The 15,675-nt window shown below is 40.1% G+C and overlaps 1 protein-coding gene across 1 annotated transcript in view; it reads left to right on the top strand.

The window, feature by feature from the left end:
* The first annotated feature begins 345 nt into the window (after positions 1 to 345).
* Shcbp1l (SHC binding and spindle associated 1 like) overlaps positions 346 to 15,675 on the top strand; it is a 35,206-nt gene continuing 19,876 nt past the window's right edge. The window contains 4 exon segments of the mRNA XM_005319869.4: positions 346 to 691; positions 694 to 1,109; positions 2,820 to 2,969; positions 15,150 to 15,364. Of these exon segments, the coding sequence (XP_005319926.3) occupies positions 361 to 691; positions 694 to 1,109; positions 2,820 to 2,969; positions 15,150 to 15,364 (1,112 nt within the window). The 5' untranslated portion in view covers positions 346 to 360.

Genomic DNA, 15,675 nt, shown 5'->3' with positions numbered 1-15,675 from the left:
AGTTGAACACTTACATAATGTACTATTTCATGTGAGAATTTTTGAGCAGCTCTACAGAGACAAGAAAGCCGACTAACTTGTTCTGCTCGGCATCACTACATCTTGACAAAAAGCAAGCGTCCTGATTAAAATGCAAAGGACATCTTGTTTGGGAACCCTGTGAATAGACACAGGGAAACCGAGGTAGGCTGGATCCTTCACTGGCGTTTGTCTAGTAATAACCAGAAGGTTCCAGTCACAGTCGCCTCCCAGCATAAAAATATTCTTCCTTCTGGTTGCGTTCGTGCAGATAGGTGTGTAGGTAGGTGGGGCACTGGTTAGGTCAGGGTGACTTGGAGGGTGACACAATCACCCTGAAACATGTGTGACCCTAAGAAACACCGGCTCCGGCCAGGAATCGGGGCTGGCAGGGTGGGTGGGTGCCCAGCCGGCTGTGGGCAGCGCGAGGCGGGGGCACAGCCCCGTCCCAGGCGCCCTGCAGCTGCCCGTGCCCGCGCGCCTCGCCGCGTCCCGCCGGCTGGGCACCGCGGTCCCCAGAGCCGGGCCCCCTGCCGCTCCCCGCGCAGGCGCGACCCTCGAGCCCCCGCGCCCGTTGCGGCCCCGGCGCCCGTGCCCACCGGCCGGCGCGGCCCAGCGCGGGAAACGCGGCTAACGGCTGCAGATGGCCCCGGGGTGCCGCGGGGATGGCGTCGGGGTCCAGGGCTGGCGGGCCTGAGGACTCGGTCCGCATCATCAGCCCCGGCAGGCGAGGCGAGAAGGCTGCCTGCGCGTCGCCCGGGGCCATGGCCACCCTGAAGGACGCCGCCGCGTCCCCGGTGCGGTCGGTGGTGGCCTCGCCGCGCCCGGTGAAGGGCAAGGCCAGCCGGGAGGCGGCCCGGAGGCGGCTGCAGCTCCCGCCCGTGTCGCAGGCCGAGGCCGCGGGCCTGGCGGCCGAGGAGGAGGAAGAGGAGGAGGAGGAGGAGGAGGAGGAGGAGCCCCTCCTGTCGGCGCCCGAGGAGGACGCGGAGGAGGCGCAGCCGCTGCCCGCCGTCTTTGCGTCCCCCATGAGGGGCATGTGGCGGGACGAGAAGGTGGCGCTGTACTGCGACCAGGTGCTGCTGGGCTGTAAGGTGAGTCGGGCGGCCGGGCCGAGCGGACCGCGGACCTGCGCCTGGCAGAGGAGCGCCCGCCTCCCAGAGGCGCCGGACCGTCCCGGGGACTGGGCCGACGGCTCCAGGGACAGCCCGGTGCGCGGGCGTCTGAGAGTCCTGGCCTACATCCCAGGCACACCCCGATTATTTTCAGTTGACAGTAAATTAAGCTCACAAAGGAGAGGTTTACTTGACTTTTCCACCGTGTTTTGCAAAGAAAATAACCTGTCAACACCAAGTAGAGCAAAAATTGCGTGTTAAATATATTTGTGCGATATGTATGTGATATATCATATAGATATTGGAGTTATAGCAGAAGAATTTGAATGCAAGTATACTCACTGCGGTGATATTATAAAAATTTAAAAATAGAAACTCAATTTCCAACAACAGTAAAAAAAAAAAAATTTACAGTGGCTTCATATAATGGAAAACCATACAGCTGTAAAAACTGTTTTCAAGAATTGTAGAATGAATTGCTTTACAAGAAGAAGAACAAGACAAAACAAAACATTTCCAAATGGATGGGTATATATATGCATAGAAAAATTACTGAAAGAGGGCTGGGGTTGTCGCTCAGTGGTAGAAGGCTCATCTCCCATGTGTGAGGCACTGGATTCAATTCTCAGCGCCACATAATAAAGTAAAATAAATAAAAATAAAGGTATTATGCCCACCTACAATTTAAAAACTACTTAAAAATATTGAAAGAAAATATACCAAAATACCCATACCAGTTATCTTTGACTGCCAGAATTAGGAATGATTTTTGTGTGGGTGTATTTTCCAGAAACTTTACCATATTTTATAATCAGAAGAAATTTTTATTTTTAAAGGCACCATTATGGTAAAGCTAGGACTGCAAATAACCAACTTACATCTGATATTGACTTGAGGGTTGGAAAAGGTCAAGTCTGTTAAAGGCAATAGAAAGATATTTACATAAATTTTTGTGTCATTAATCAGACAGGGTCTATGGACTGAGTTTTATACTAGCTTAGATTATCACATTTGAAGTAGCTGAATTTCAGTTAAAAAATCAAAAGGGCATTTATTGCATGCCTGATGCTCATTTATTTTATAAAATGGTATGCTATTTTAAATTTTTATGAATTAAATATGTTTTCTTTATTTTGGAAGGGGCAGAAGGATTGGGCATTGAACCCAGAGGTGCTTTAATACTGAACTACATCTTCAGTCCTTTTTATTTTTTATTTAGAGACAGGGCCTTGATAAGTTGCTGATGCTGGCCTTTAACTAGAAATCCTCCTGCCTCAGCCTCCTTGGTGGTTGGGTTTACAGGTGTGTGCCACCTTGCCCAGCTCTGAATATGACTTAAATATTTAGGTCATACATAATTTCTCTGTTTTAAAATATAATTGCTATGTTTTAATATGTGTAATTGCATTCCTTCTACTCAGTGGATTAATAAAACAAATGACTTGAGGACCCAAAATAAAAATGTAGATAGCCTGTCTCTGAATTACTGTGCCCAGTGAGTAGATCTCTTAAATTTATTTCAATTTTTTAAGGTTTATGATACTTTCCATTAAATATAGTTTCAATAAAAAAATCTATAAATTTTTTACATTTATCACTATTTAAGAGGATATTGATTCCCCATTTTTAAGTAGGAGTCAAAATATTTGTTTTATACTTGTAATTTCATATATTTTTTTCTTTTCTTAGGCAGAAGATGCTGATGAGGCTATGAGTAAATACTTATCAGAAAAGTTAAAAATAAAAGACAAGTGGCTTGGAGTCTGGAAAACTAATCCTGAGTTATTCTTTGTGGAATATGAAGAAACGTCTATCCCTTATGTTGGTATACTGGTGGAGGTAAATAATTTTACTTCATCTTTGTTCTTTGAATTCTGAAATTATCTGTCCTTTCAAAGACTGAAATATGACTATTAATTTGGGAGTTTGAGATTTACACAAGTTTACTTTGGTTTTAAGTTTCTAAGCAAGTTAAAAATCTTAAAAGGAAGATAAGGGTAAATATCAACACACGTTTTTTTGTAAACAGTTATAATTAAGTGGAATCCAGTAGTATCAGACAATATTTATTAGCCTAGTCCAATTGCTCCAATAACATAAAAACAGCAAAAATAATCTTGAAAATTTGGTAATTTAGCCTTAACAAACTTGGCTCATTGTTTCCTTTAATCTTCATTGATTGAATTATGAGGTTAGTTAGTTCAGAGGAGGAAAGAAAAATGGATCCAAAAAATGTTGGCATAATTTAAATTATTGAATCAGCCTAGGTATCTATTAATGGGTGAGTCGATAAAGAAAATGTATTGTATACACACAACAGAGTTTTATTCAGCTGTAAATGAAATTGTCATTTTAGTTAACCAGGGGGAGGGAAAGGAGGTACCATGGAACAAATATAATTATATTGTTACATTTTGTGAATATATGAATGTGTAACAATGAATTCAACTATTATGTATAATTATAATGCATCAATAAAAAAAAACAATAACCAAAGACTATTGGCAAAGTTTGAGATTTTTTTCCTTTGAAAAATACCTTTTTTAGTAAATAATAATCAATGTGTAAAACTGTCATCTAAGATTCTGCCCTGTTAGGTCTATAAGCTAAACATTGTGGCATATTTTATATTGTAAGTTTGATTTTCTTAAAGGTAATTGTCTTTGTATCAAAATTACTATTTATAATTACAACTGGTACCCCTGCCCAGGTAGATATTTCAAATCTGTAGATAGAGTCACAAGAAAAACTAAAACTCCTGACACCGGACAGTACTTGAAAATAATTTAAAAATACCTGTTCTATGGAAAAGTAAGTTAGTGGCAGTTTTGCAGATAAAGAATGGCATGTTTCTAGTCATAGAGATTACAAAAGAATACAAAAGAGTCTTGGAATTAATTTGTCAATAATACTGCTTCTTGGAAGTTTGCTCATCCCAGATTCTGAACACTCTTTTCCTGGATTTTTTATAGCTTCTCTCACTTTCTTCATCTGGATAAAATAAGAGGAGAATGTGCTTCAGGAAACACGGACTAGGAATGTAGCTCCATGGTAGAGCCACTGGGTTCAATCCCCAGTAAAGCGCGCGCGCGCGCGCGCGCGCGCGCACACACACACACACGCACACGTAAAAGAGAGGGCATAGGGAAAAGCAGATAGTATGTTGGCGAGTTCTAATTCTTTTAATTATGTGGTAGTGAAACAAGATGAGCACTTGGGACCTCTTGAGATAGTGTTGCACAATTCAGACTGCTGTTTTATGTGCCTTGACTTCTTTATTCTTACTTGAGCTGAAGTGTCAGCAGTGTCACCAACGTGCTTCTGAAGCCACAATCATTTATTCCTATGGATCCCAATCTGTCATATTTTTTGTTTGTTTTTTAGTTGCTCTAATATTTTTCTATTGCTGCCTCAACAAACTACCACAGACTTGGTGGATTAAATAATATAAATTTATTATCTTACAATTCTTTGGGTCAGAATGTGGCATGGGCTTAACTGGATTGAATCAAGGTGTAAGGCCGGACTGTGCACTTTTCTGAGGCTCTGGGAACCCTGTTTCCTTAGGTTTTCCAGCCTCTAGGAGCTATCTGCACTCTGTGGCTCCTGGTCGCCTTGTTCTTCAAGGTCCTCACGTGGCATCCCACTGTTCTTGAAACCACTCCTCCCACCTTTTTCTTGTTTCTTTCCTTTGTGGTGTGTGTGTGTGTGTGTGTGTGTGTGTGTGTGTGTGTGTGTGTGTGTGTGTGTGACTAAAGATTAAACCAGAGCACATGGTAAGCATGTGCTCTACCACTGAGTTACATCCCCAGTCCCTTTTATTGTATTTTGAGATAGCGTCTCACTCAGTTACCCAGGCTGATCTCAAATCTGCAGTCTTCCTGATCTAGCCTCAGGTAACTGGGATTACAGGTGTGTACCACCATACCTAGCAATTTGCTCCTCTCTCTCTCTCTCTCTCTTTTTCTTGAGAAAAAGGAAAAAAGTTTTCTTATGCTAGCAAAGGAGAAACACAGGGAACTGCTGTTCCAAAGGCTGTGATTCTGCCTATCAGCAGGAACAGGGGGCTTTTAAAGAGGTAATTCAAAGGCTGCTTTCCCACATGTTCTCTGTTAGAGTTGTAATTCACTTGTTAATTTGGGAGATAGTCATTTCTTCTGGTACCATCCCCAAAGTCTGGATTACTTCATTCCGGTGGTGAGTGAGTGCTCAAGGAGAGACAACTCTGTCTAGGATGGAGAAGAAAGGTAATTCTGTTTCCCCTGAGATTAGGGACAGGGAGAGATTAGGGAGGAGCAGGGAGAAAGGAAGACAAACATGCCCATTTTTTTAAAAGTTTATTTTTTGGTGTTGATGGACACAACACAATGCCTTTATTTGTGTGTGGTGCTGAGGATCGAACCCGGGTCCAGCCCATGTTAGACGAACACTCTACCACTGACCCTCAATCCCAGCCCCTAAACATGCCCATTTTAAAAATAAATTGCAGGGCTGAGGATGTGGTTCAAGCGGTAGCGCGCTCGCCTGGCATGTGCGCGGCACTGGGTTCGATCCTCAGCACCACATACAAAAAAGATGTTGTGTCCGCTGAAAACTGAAGAACAAATATTTAAAAAAAAAAAAATTCTCTCTTTCTCTCTAAAAATAAATAAATAAATAAATAAATAATAAATTGCAGTGGCAGAGCAGCAAGGTCTATATTCAAAGCATAAAGCAGACCCCTGTTACATTTCCCCACTGTCAATTTCTATATTCTATCTCTATGAAAAAATGGGCAACGACATCTCGAAGATGCTTTCTATTGAAAGAGGGTGAAGTCCTTGTTCTCTATCAGGTGGAGTGTGGACAGTTAAGGATATTCAGCATCAAAACAGTCCAAAGGTCCACAGTGGTAAATGGCAGATGACTGGACAAGGACTAGACATAGAGCAGGGATCACGCCAAGACAACAGTAAACAAGACAGCAATGCATTACTTTTTTGTAAACAGCACAAAAGCAATTAGTATTATAGCCAGTCTTTGAAAACCATATAGACAATAACTCATAATCATATCAAACTTGATCTGAAAAACAGATCAAGTTTATCAGTGTGTAGGAGGTTAGGAAGGTGTGTAGATCCATGAGATCAGGCTTCTATCAACTTAGGACAAACTTGTAACTCTAGAGTTCTCTGTGCCATTATTATTAGGAACCAAGAACCCTTCCTTTGTAGCCTCCAACTTTACTTACTTTTGGTAGAGCTGACATAAGTGTATATCTTAAGTTACATTAAAAAAAAAACAACACATTGTTTTTCCTTTTATAAGTGTCCATTTAGGACCGTATAGCTTAGGCTATACTCTCCTACCATGTGTTTAAGATCAAGTTGGTCAGAACTGACTTTGTTCCTGTCTACTCTTAAGACTCAGCTGAGATTCCTCAGAGATCACTCTTGGGGATGTGTGTGAAACCTCTTGGCTCCTTAGCTTTTCTCTACCAGTGGTACCGTCTGCCAAGATGGGTCAGGGTCCTGCTGGCCATATGTGGCTTCTCTTGGAAGCATCAGGGACATTTCCTCTCTAAAAACCCTTCTCTTGGGGCTGGGGATGTGGCTCAAGCGGTAGCGCGCTCGCCTAGCATGCGTGCTGCCCGGGTTCGATCCTCAGCAGCACCACATACCAACAAAGATGTTGTGTTCACCAAGAACTAAGAAAAACTAAATAAATGTTAAAAAAATTCTCTCTCTCTCTCTCTGTCCCCCTCTGTCTCTCACTCTCTCTTTAAAAAAAAAAAAAAAAAAAAAAGAATTTATTAAAAAAAAAAAAAAAAACCCTTCTCTTTGCCAAATGTGCACTGATTGGCTTCATGTTCTCTAGGGTCTTCTCGATCTCCCTGATTGGCAGATCGGGTGACTCACCAGAATTACAAGGCCCAGAGAGGGGTCCCATTGTTCTCTGGGCCCTGGCTGACCTCAGAAGTTGCCCCCCTCTTAAAGAACTCTTGTGATTAAATTGGACCTCCCTAGGTTATCCAGGATAACCTCTCCATCTCATTGTTCTTAGCAGTAATCATGTCTGAAAAGTCCCTTTTGCAAAGTCCCTTTTGTAAGGTGACATAGTCACAGGTCCCATAGATTAGGCCATGGACATCTTTGGGGTCCATTAGTCTTCCTATGGCAGATTCATTCAATTAGCAAAAAATTTGGAAATATAATACTGTATTGGAAGGGAATTTAGCATACCCTTAAATTTGGCTATAAAGTGGTCCAGAATTAAGGAAACTGGTTTTTTTTTAACCTCTGTGGAAAACATTTTGGCAAGATACATCAAAAACTTTAAAATAGTTCATTTGATTTCTAAAAATTTATTCTATGGGAATCAGAAATACAGAAAAATATATACATATTAAGAATTAAGGGGCTGGGAATGTGGCTCAGGCAGTAGCGTGCTTGTCTGGCATACGTGCGGCCCGGGTTCGATCCTCAGCACCACATACCAACAAAGATGTTGTGTCCACCAAGAACTAAGAAATAAATATTAAAAAAAAAAATTCTCTCTCTCACTCTCTCTAAAAAAAAAAAAAAAGAATTAAGCAATATTTATAAAATTAAAAAATGGTGAATACCATAACAAGTTTCTTAATAAGATCTGTACCAAATGAATGATGATCTCTACTCAAGGTAGAATTTTTTTTTATATTTATTTTGTAGTTGGACACAATACTTTTATTTTATTTATTTTTATGTGGTGCTGAGGATCAAATGCAGGGCTTCGCCCATGCTAGGCGAGTGCTCTACCATTGAGCCACAACCCCTTCCCTCAAAGTAGAATATTATGTAGTCATACAACATTAATGACAGCTGGGTGAGGGGTGGGTACCTGTAGGACCAGCAGTGAGGAAGCTGAGGCAGGGGGATTCCTGATTCCAGGAGTTACCAGCCTGCTATCATCTCATACCCATTCTCGAACCAGCAAAAACTGACTTAAGTTAGCAAAATAACACACTAGTGACTAGTGACTTAGAAAAGAGAGAAAAGGGAGTCTGGGGATGTAGCTCAGTGGTAGAAGGCTTGCCCAGCATATGCAAGGGCCTGGGTTAGTTATATCCCTGGCACTACCAAAAAGACAGAGCACAAAAGGTGGTGATCTCTGGTGATGGAATCACAGTTGATATTAAAATCGTTTACAAACAGTATATACAAGTCACCATCAGTAACCTTTTTTGTAGATACCTACCCTCCCATCCCCAATTTTTTGTCCTCATGCTTTAGAATTTTGTTTATATTCCTTGTTGAGGCACAGAGAATCTTTGATATGGAGATGTGTAATGGATTCTGAAAGCAGTTGTTTTCCTGATTTTGCTCTGAGTTCTGACGACAGAGGTAGTCACCTGAGCTTGTCTCCACACTCACATTTTGCATCCTGGTTATTTCCATACTTCTTGTGACGTCCAGTGCATCGAGGGATCTGTCAACTAAAGAGAGGGGTGAACCGGCTGGGAAATTAAGAGTCTGAAGAAATATTTAGAAATAAAGATAAAAGACAGAAACACTAGTTTCAAAAGCAGGGGTCTGGTGGGTAGATCAGTCCTGATGGGTCTGATTCCTCTAACAAAGGGAAAAGGCCTGCAAAATCTTTAAAGAGAAATACATCAAAGGGATTTCTTGTCAGGAAAAGTTCTTCAAGGTAAACAGTGTCAGCAGGAAGAGGCTGACTGGGGCTTATCTATTCACCCAATGTTGTCTTCTAGCTCCAGACAGCTGGTACCTCAAGGCCCTTGAGTGTGCCCATATTTCTTTCACCCCAGGGCAGCAGGCATCTGAATTTAAACCTATCAAACCAGGCATGGAATCTGCCCTGTTAACAGTGGCCACCTGCAAACGGGCTCCATTGTATTGAGAGAATCCCAAAGGGGCAGTCCAGCTGTTCAAGGCTATGGAGTTCAAAGCAATGATCCATTTGTTGCTCCCAACACGTACTCTCAACTTCAGTAGTGGATTCTTGTGCCTTTTTAAAAAAGATATTTTTTTTTTAGTTTTTGATGGACCTTTATTTTATTCATTTATCTATATGTGGTGCTGAGAATCAAACTCAGTGCCTCACACATACTAGGCAAGGGCTCTACCACTGAGCCACAACCCCAGCCCCTTTTTTCCATGTTTTTTTTTTTTATTGGTGCATTATAGTTGTGCATAATGGCAGGTCATTTATTAGGTATTTTAAAACATTCTTCCTAGAGTCAATAATAACCTTCCTTTTATTGTGTTGTCTTCTACGCACTCCTCACTAGTTTATCCCAAACCTCTTCCCCGATTATGGAAGTCTTCTCACTATGGTCAAACTACTGGTTTTGTCTTCAGCCTTTGCATTCTTATGAGTTACAGTCTGGACTGGAGATCTGTGGACCTGCTGGGAGCCGCCCAGTCCCCCTTCATCACATTCTAAGAGTTTCTTCACCATTCTCATTTGGTGAATAGTTTAGGTTATGATCTATTCCCCAGATTTCCTGTCTTTGTTTTCTTTCATTTTGGCTGTGGATCTTATTCTGCTGACTTCATGAGTTAAGAGTACAAAGCAGATAAAATTATTTGCATTTTGTTTGCCTAAAAATGCCTTTTTGGTAACTTCATGTGTGTTTGATCTTTTGGTTATATGAATTCTAGGCTTGATTTCATGCTCAGAATTTGGAAAATGTCATTCCATTGTCTTCAAGCTTCCAGTGTTTCCAGTTGAGAAGCCAATGTCATTAGTCCTTTGCCAATATCTAAACTTTTTTCCTTCTGAAAATTTGTAGTGTATTTTATTTGTCTGTAGAGTCTTCCACCAAATTAAGGACAAAAAGAATGGGAAAGAAGACAGTGGCAACAAGATTTAGAAAGTGCAAATCAGATAAACAGCAGAATTAATAGAGCTAAGAAGTGGAATTGTGGCTGGGGATGAAGCTCAGTGGCAGAGCACTTACCTAGCAGGCACCACAATTCCCAGCACCACACACACACACACACACACACAGTTGAACCACAACACAAAGAAAAGACCACCGACACCAGTTTAAATCAAATTAAAGCAAGCTTGTAATGTGTACACAAAAGCTGGCCAGCGACTGTCTCTCCTAAACCTGGGCTAGAGATTAGCCCACCTGTCAGGGAAAAAAAGGTTTATATAGCGCAAAAAGTTACAAACGGGGGTGTCTTGGGAACTTACATCTAATGGGGTTTTGGCAAACGTAATACAAGGGCAGACAGCAGATTGATGATCTACATGGCATGATATTTCAAGGTAAATTCAGATCCCAACATCAGAATTTATCAGGTGCCACTGAGGTTTTAGAGAGGGTTGTCTTCTGGTCAAGAAGATGCAGGCATGGGTGAGTTCAGAGCACGGTCAGGAATCCCAAACAAGTTTAGAAATCTCAGTGATTTATAGTAAAACAGAAATTTACTTTTCATGACTTTGTGACAAGATGACTCCCAGTCTTAAGATGGAATTAGGCTGGGTTCATCAACAAAACACCACCTTATTTACATTTCGTAATCCCGAAAGGCTCACAGATTTGTTCTTAAGACTCTGGAAGTGGGATTGAAGATGGAGTTAAGAACTGGTTGAAAGGCTATTTAAGAAACAGGGACTTCTAGGAAGAAGGGATGGACAGATTTTCCCATTCCTCCCACTGAGTACCTCTACATACCCCATTATCAAGTTCATTAATTAAAACAAACACAAGAACAGTTGGCTAGGGACCCCATGACCCAAGGAATGACAAGGTGGTGAGTCGTTTGTGTTTTCTTTTGGCTTCATACATGTTCGACTGAGTACTAGAGGAGGGACAGCCTGGAAATACTAACAGTGGTAGGAAAGAAAAACCAAAAATAATAAAGACAGAGGAAACCATTATCAAGTTCATTAATTAATGAAAACTCGATGGAAATTACCTACCCCATGTATGATATGTCAAAATTCATGTATATCTAAAAAGAACAAATGAAAAAAAAAAAGAAAAATAGAAATTACCAAATCTGAGTACCAGAGAGAAAACAGGCTGGGAAAAAAAAAAAATTGAACAGAACACTCAGGGATTTGCTGGACTGTGACAAAAGACTAAACAGTGATGTCTTCAGAGTCCCAGAAGAAAATGAAATGTGGGTAGAGAGATTAAAAAAAATATATATATATGTATGTATGTATGTATATTGGAAGAAATAATGGCTGAAAATTCCCCCATTTTGGTAAAAGACATAAATTTCTAGATGTAAGAAATCAGCTTTGAGAAGCAAGGTTGGGGGAGTACCCCACTGAGAGGAAGGTCTACTGGTACTGAATCTTGGATCCTCTGCCTTCGACCTCAGTCATCTGCTAGGATGCTGGCAGCTAAGGCAGATCCCTCCAGGCATGAAGTTTGGAACTCAGATGATCAGACCAAAACCAAAGACTGAATGATGATATGCAGCGGCATTCCCACGGGAAGATCCAGGCAGGCCACCCCACGGGGAGACACTCGGAGGGTTGTTTACCCAAATACAAGGACCCTCCAATCACCTGTGTGGTGTTCTGCTACTAAATATGAGCTCATATTCAGGTCATCAGATATTTGAAGGAATGTTCATATAGGTCAAACCAACATAAAAGGAGACATTTGGAAAAAAAACAGAAATGATAGAGAAAAAGGAAAAAATAGGTATTTAAAAACTCAATAACAGACATATAAAGAAAAGATAAGGCTGGTGGTTTATGCCTATAATCCCAGCAACTCAGGAGGCTGAGGCACGAATCTCAAGTTCAAGGCCAGCCTGGGGAACTTTTTGAGAGGCTGTCTCAAAATTTAAAAAAATGAAAAATGTCTAGTATGACTTAGGCCCTGGGTTCAATCCCCAGCATTAAAAAAAAAAAAAAAAGCACCTAAATGTTCAGTACAAAGTGAATTTTGAGAATACCAGAGACAGAAGATTCCAATAAAATAGATTCATGTAAAGAATCAACAGGAAGAATGGCATTGGACTTCTCAACAGTAATTCTTAGTTTTAAAAGGTTCTGAAAATATATTCTGTGCCTGGCCATACTTTTAAGACGACTAGGGAGGGAAAAGACATTTTTTAATATGTTAGGCCCAAAAGTCAAGCCCTGCCCACGGTTCCTCAGGAGGTCAGTGAATGTTGCCTAAAGTCAAGGGAGTCCACCAAGAAACCTGAAGGCTCCAAGAAACCTGAAGGCATCCAATTCAGAAGGCAGAGGCCGATGTAAGAGAAGCTAAGGGGGTTCCCAGAGTGACAGGGACAAGACAGCAGCTGTGTGCCTGGCAGACACACAGCTCATGTTGGAACTAGTCAGAGCACTGAAGAAAAACAAAACCAGTATTTCATTTCAAACACAAACTTACTGCGTCTGAACACACCAAGAAGAGATTTATACAATTTAAGGAATCTGGGCTCAGATTAGTGAAAGGCATATAGAAAATTAAGCAAATGAATCAGGCTGTCTCTTTTTCCCATTTTTAAGATTTTTTATTTGTATTCATTTATTGGTACTGAGGACTGAATCCAGGGGCATTTTACCGTTAAACTACATCTCTAGTGCTTTCCAGTTTTTGAAACAGGGTCTCACCAAATTGTCCAAGCTGACCTTGAACTTGGTGATCCCCATCTCAGCCCCTGAAGTAGCTGGGATTACAGCAGGTGCCACCGCACGGGGCCTGGCTTCATTTTATTTAAGTCTCTTCCTTTTCTCTATCAATGTAACCTGCCCTAGTGGTGGGGGTCGGACACATGAACAATCTGGTCCAGACTGCTCCCCGATTCTAGAATCACAAATAAAGCCATTTAAGATTTGTAAAAGAGAGGTGGGAGGGAAAGGGAGAGAGAAGGGAAATTGCATGGAAGTGGAAGGAGACCCTCATTGTTATATAAAATTACATATAAGAGGAGGTGAGGAGAAAGGGGGAAAAAAAGAGAAATGAATTACAGTAGAAGGGGTAGAGAGAGAAGATGGGAGGGGAGGGGAGGGGCGGGGAGATGGTAGAGGATAGTAAGGGCAGCAGAATACAACAGACACTAGTATGGCATTATGTAAAAACGTGGATGTGTAACCGATGTGATTCTGCAATCTGTATATGGGGTAAAAATGGGAGTTCATAACCCACTTGAATCAAATGTATGAAATATGATATGTCAAGAGTTTTGTAATGTTTTGAACAAATTATAATAAAAAATGTTTGTAAAATTAGATTTGTGCAATTTTGTCTTTTAATACTTTTCCAGTATATTAAGTGTTAAATATTAAGATATAGTCAAATTGGTGGATGGAAAGCCAAGAGAATGTGGGTCTTTGTGGGTGAGAAATGAGACAGCTGAATTCTTATTTTTCAGAAAGGGAAATCAATATATAATGCCAAACACGAAAACAAATCAAAACTACAAATACAACGATAGATGTATATAATTTAAATAAATGTCAGGGCTGGCACTAAGGCTCTGTGGTAGTGCACTTGCCTGGCATGTGGGAGGCACTAGGTTCAGTTCTCAGCACTGCATACAAATAAATAAAGGACTATCAACAACTTTTAAAATATTAATAAATTAATGACAAAATGATCAGCTAGAAGAATAGATAATGGTTGTCTCTAAGGAGCAGGAATAAGAGGCTGGTGGAAGACGGTCAAGAAATTCTTTTTTAAAGTAAATTTTTATTTGATGATTAGTGGTGGTAAATACTTGTGGGATATAATATGTATTGAAATGCCACTCCTAGTTTTTTTCTGTCCCTTTACTGCTTTAAAGAATAGAATTTCTATTTAGTAGGTTTTAAATTTGTATTTCAAAGCTTGGGTTTGAAAATATTTGAAATATTTTTTCACTGATTTGAAAATATTTCCTATATGTAAATGGTCATTGGCACACATATGGATTGTGTAACACTCGCTAGACCTGTTTGTCCATCTTACTTCATCATGACACAGTGATGTCTCCAGTACAGATTTTCAGACAAGTGCTGGAGACATCTCTGTACGGTGGTGAAATAAGACAAACACAGCATAGCATATTGTTCACAAAGATTAATTTATTCAGCCTGAATAATAATAATAATGATAATGAAATAATAAATGTCCTACTTTTATAAAAATCTGATGGCCTTCCTTTCACAATTGATTTAATATAGAAAATAAGTATTTTTAAACTTGATTTTGTGGCAGAATTTTTTTTTTGTTACTGCTGTATGAAATACAGAAGTCTGGCAACTCAAACATAGAAATACAGTAAATAATATAGGAAGAGATGTGCAATTCCTTGCGTGAAATTTCACATCTCATGTGTTTAAGAAGTAGAGTTTGAAAAACTGTTATTTAAACTTGAAATGGAACGATCATTTGATCCAGTTATCCCACTCCTTGGTATATACCCAAAGTACTTAAAATCAGCATGCTATAGCCATTTGTGCACATCAGTGTTTACTGCAGCTCAATTCAGAATAGCTAACCTATGGAACCAAGCTAGTACCCTTCAATAGATGAATGCATAAGAAAATGTGGTACATATACACAATGAAATATTACTCGGCCATAAAGGAGACTATCATGCTAAGTGAAATAAGCCCGTTGCAAAACTCCAAAGGCGAATATTCTCTTTGATAATGTAGATGCTAACACACATTAGGGAGTAGGGGTAAAAAATAGAAGTTCATGAGATTAGACAAAGGGGAATGAAGGGAAGGGAGGAAGGATGGGAATAGGAAAGACAGTAGAATTATTCAGACATAATAACTTTCCTATGTTCATATATGAATACATAGCCATTGAAATTCCACATCATGTACAACCACAAGAATGGGAGGTTATACTCCATGTGTGTATAATATGTCAAAATACATTCTACTGTCATGTATAACTAAAAAGAACAAAAAACCTATAATTTAATATTTATTTACAGTTTTTCTTATATGTTGTTAGAGAAGTCAAAAAATTAAAAGAAACTTTATAATTAGCTCACATATGAGAATGAAATTGTAGTCTACTTGTATTTGGAATTACACATTTTATAATATTTATCTTAGGTAACTTGTAAACCACAACCAAATTCATCATCTTGTTTCAAAGTTACTGTTTCGGTGGCTGAGCCCTTTTCTTCCAACATTGCAAATATTCCACGGGATTTGGTTGATGAGATTTTGGAGGAACTGGAGCATAGTGTCCCTCTCTTGGAAGTGTATCCTGTTGAAGGACAAGATGCAAATATACATGATGTTGCTCTGGCTTTGGAAGTTGTAAGGTAATAGGACTTTCTACTTCTGAAAATTAAAATTAGGATATTCAACAATTGATTTAATGTGTAAGCTTTGCTCATATAAGCACTTTGTAAATATTTATCAATTTAATTTTTACTGACTGATGGATTAAATTTCCCTTTTTAAAAAAATCGGATCTTCCTGTGTTGCCCAGCCTGGTCTGAAACTCTTGGGCTCAAAGGTCCTCCCACCTTAGCCTCTTAGAGTGCTAGGACTACCAGGCCTGTGCCACCTCATAAGGCTATCCTTTTTTTTTGTGGTGGTGGTGACTGAACCCAGGGCCCTGTGCATGTGA

Source organism: Ictidomys tridecemlineatus, chromosome 10 (assembly GCF_052094955.1).
Source record: "Ictidomys tridecemlineatus isolate mIctTri1 chromosome 10, mIctTri1.hap1, whole genome shotgun sequence".
Classification (NCBI taxonomy): Eukaryota; Metazoa; Chordata; class Mammalia; order Rodentia; family Sciuridae; genus Ictidomys; species Ictidomys tridecemlineatus.
Note: the sequence above shows the minus strand (reverse complement) of the source record. Positions and strands in the feature narration are given on the sequence as shown.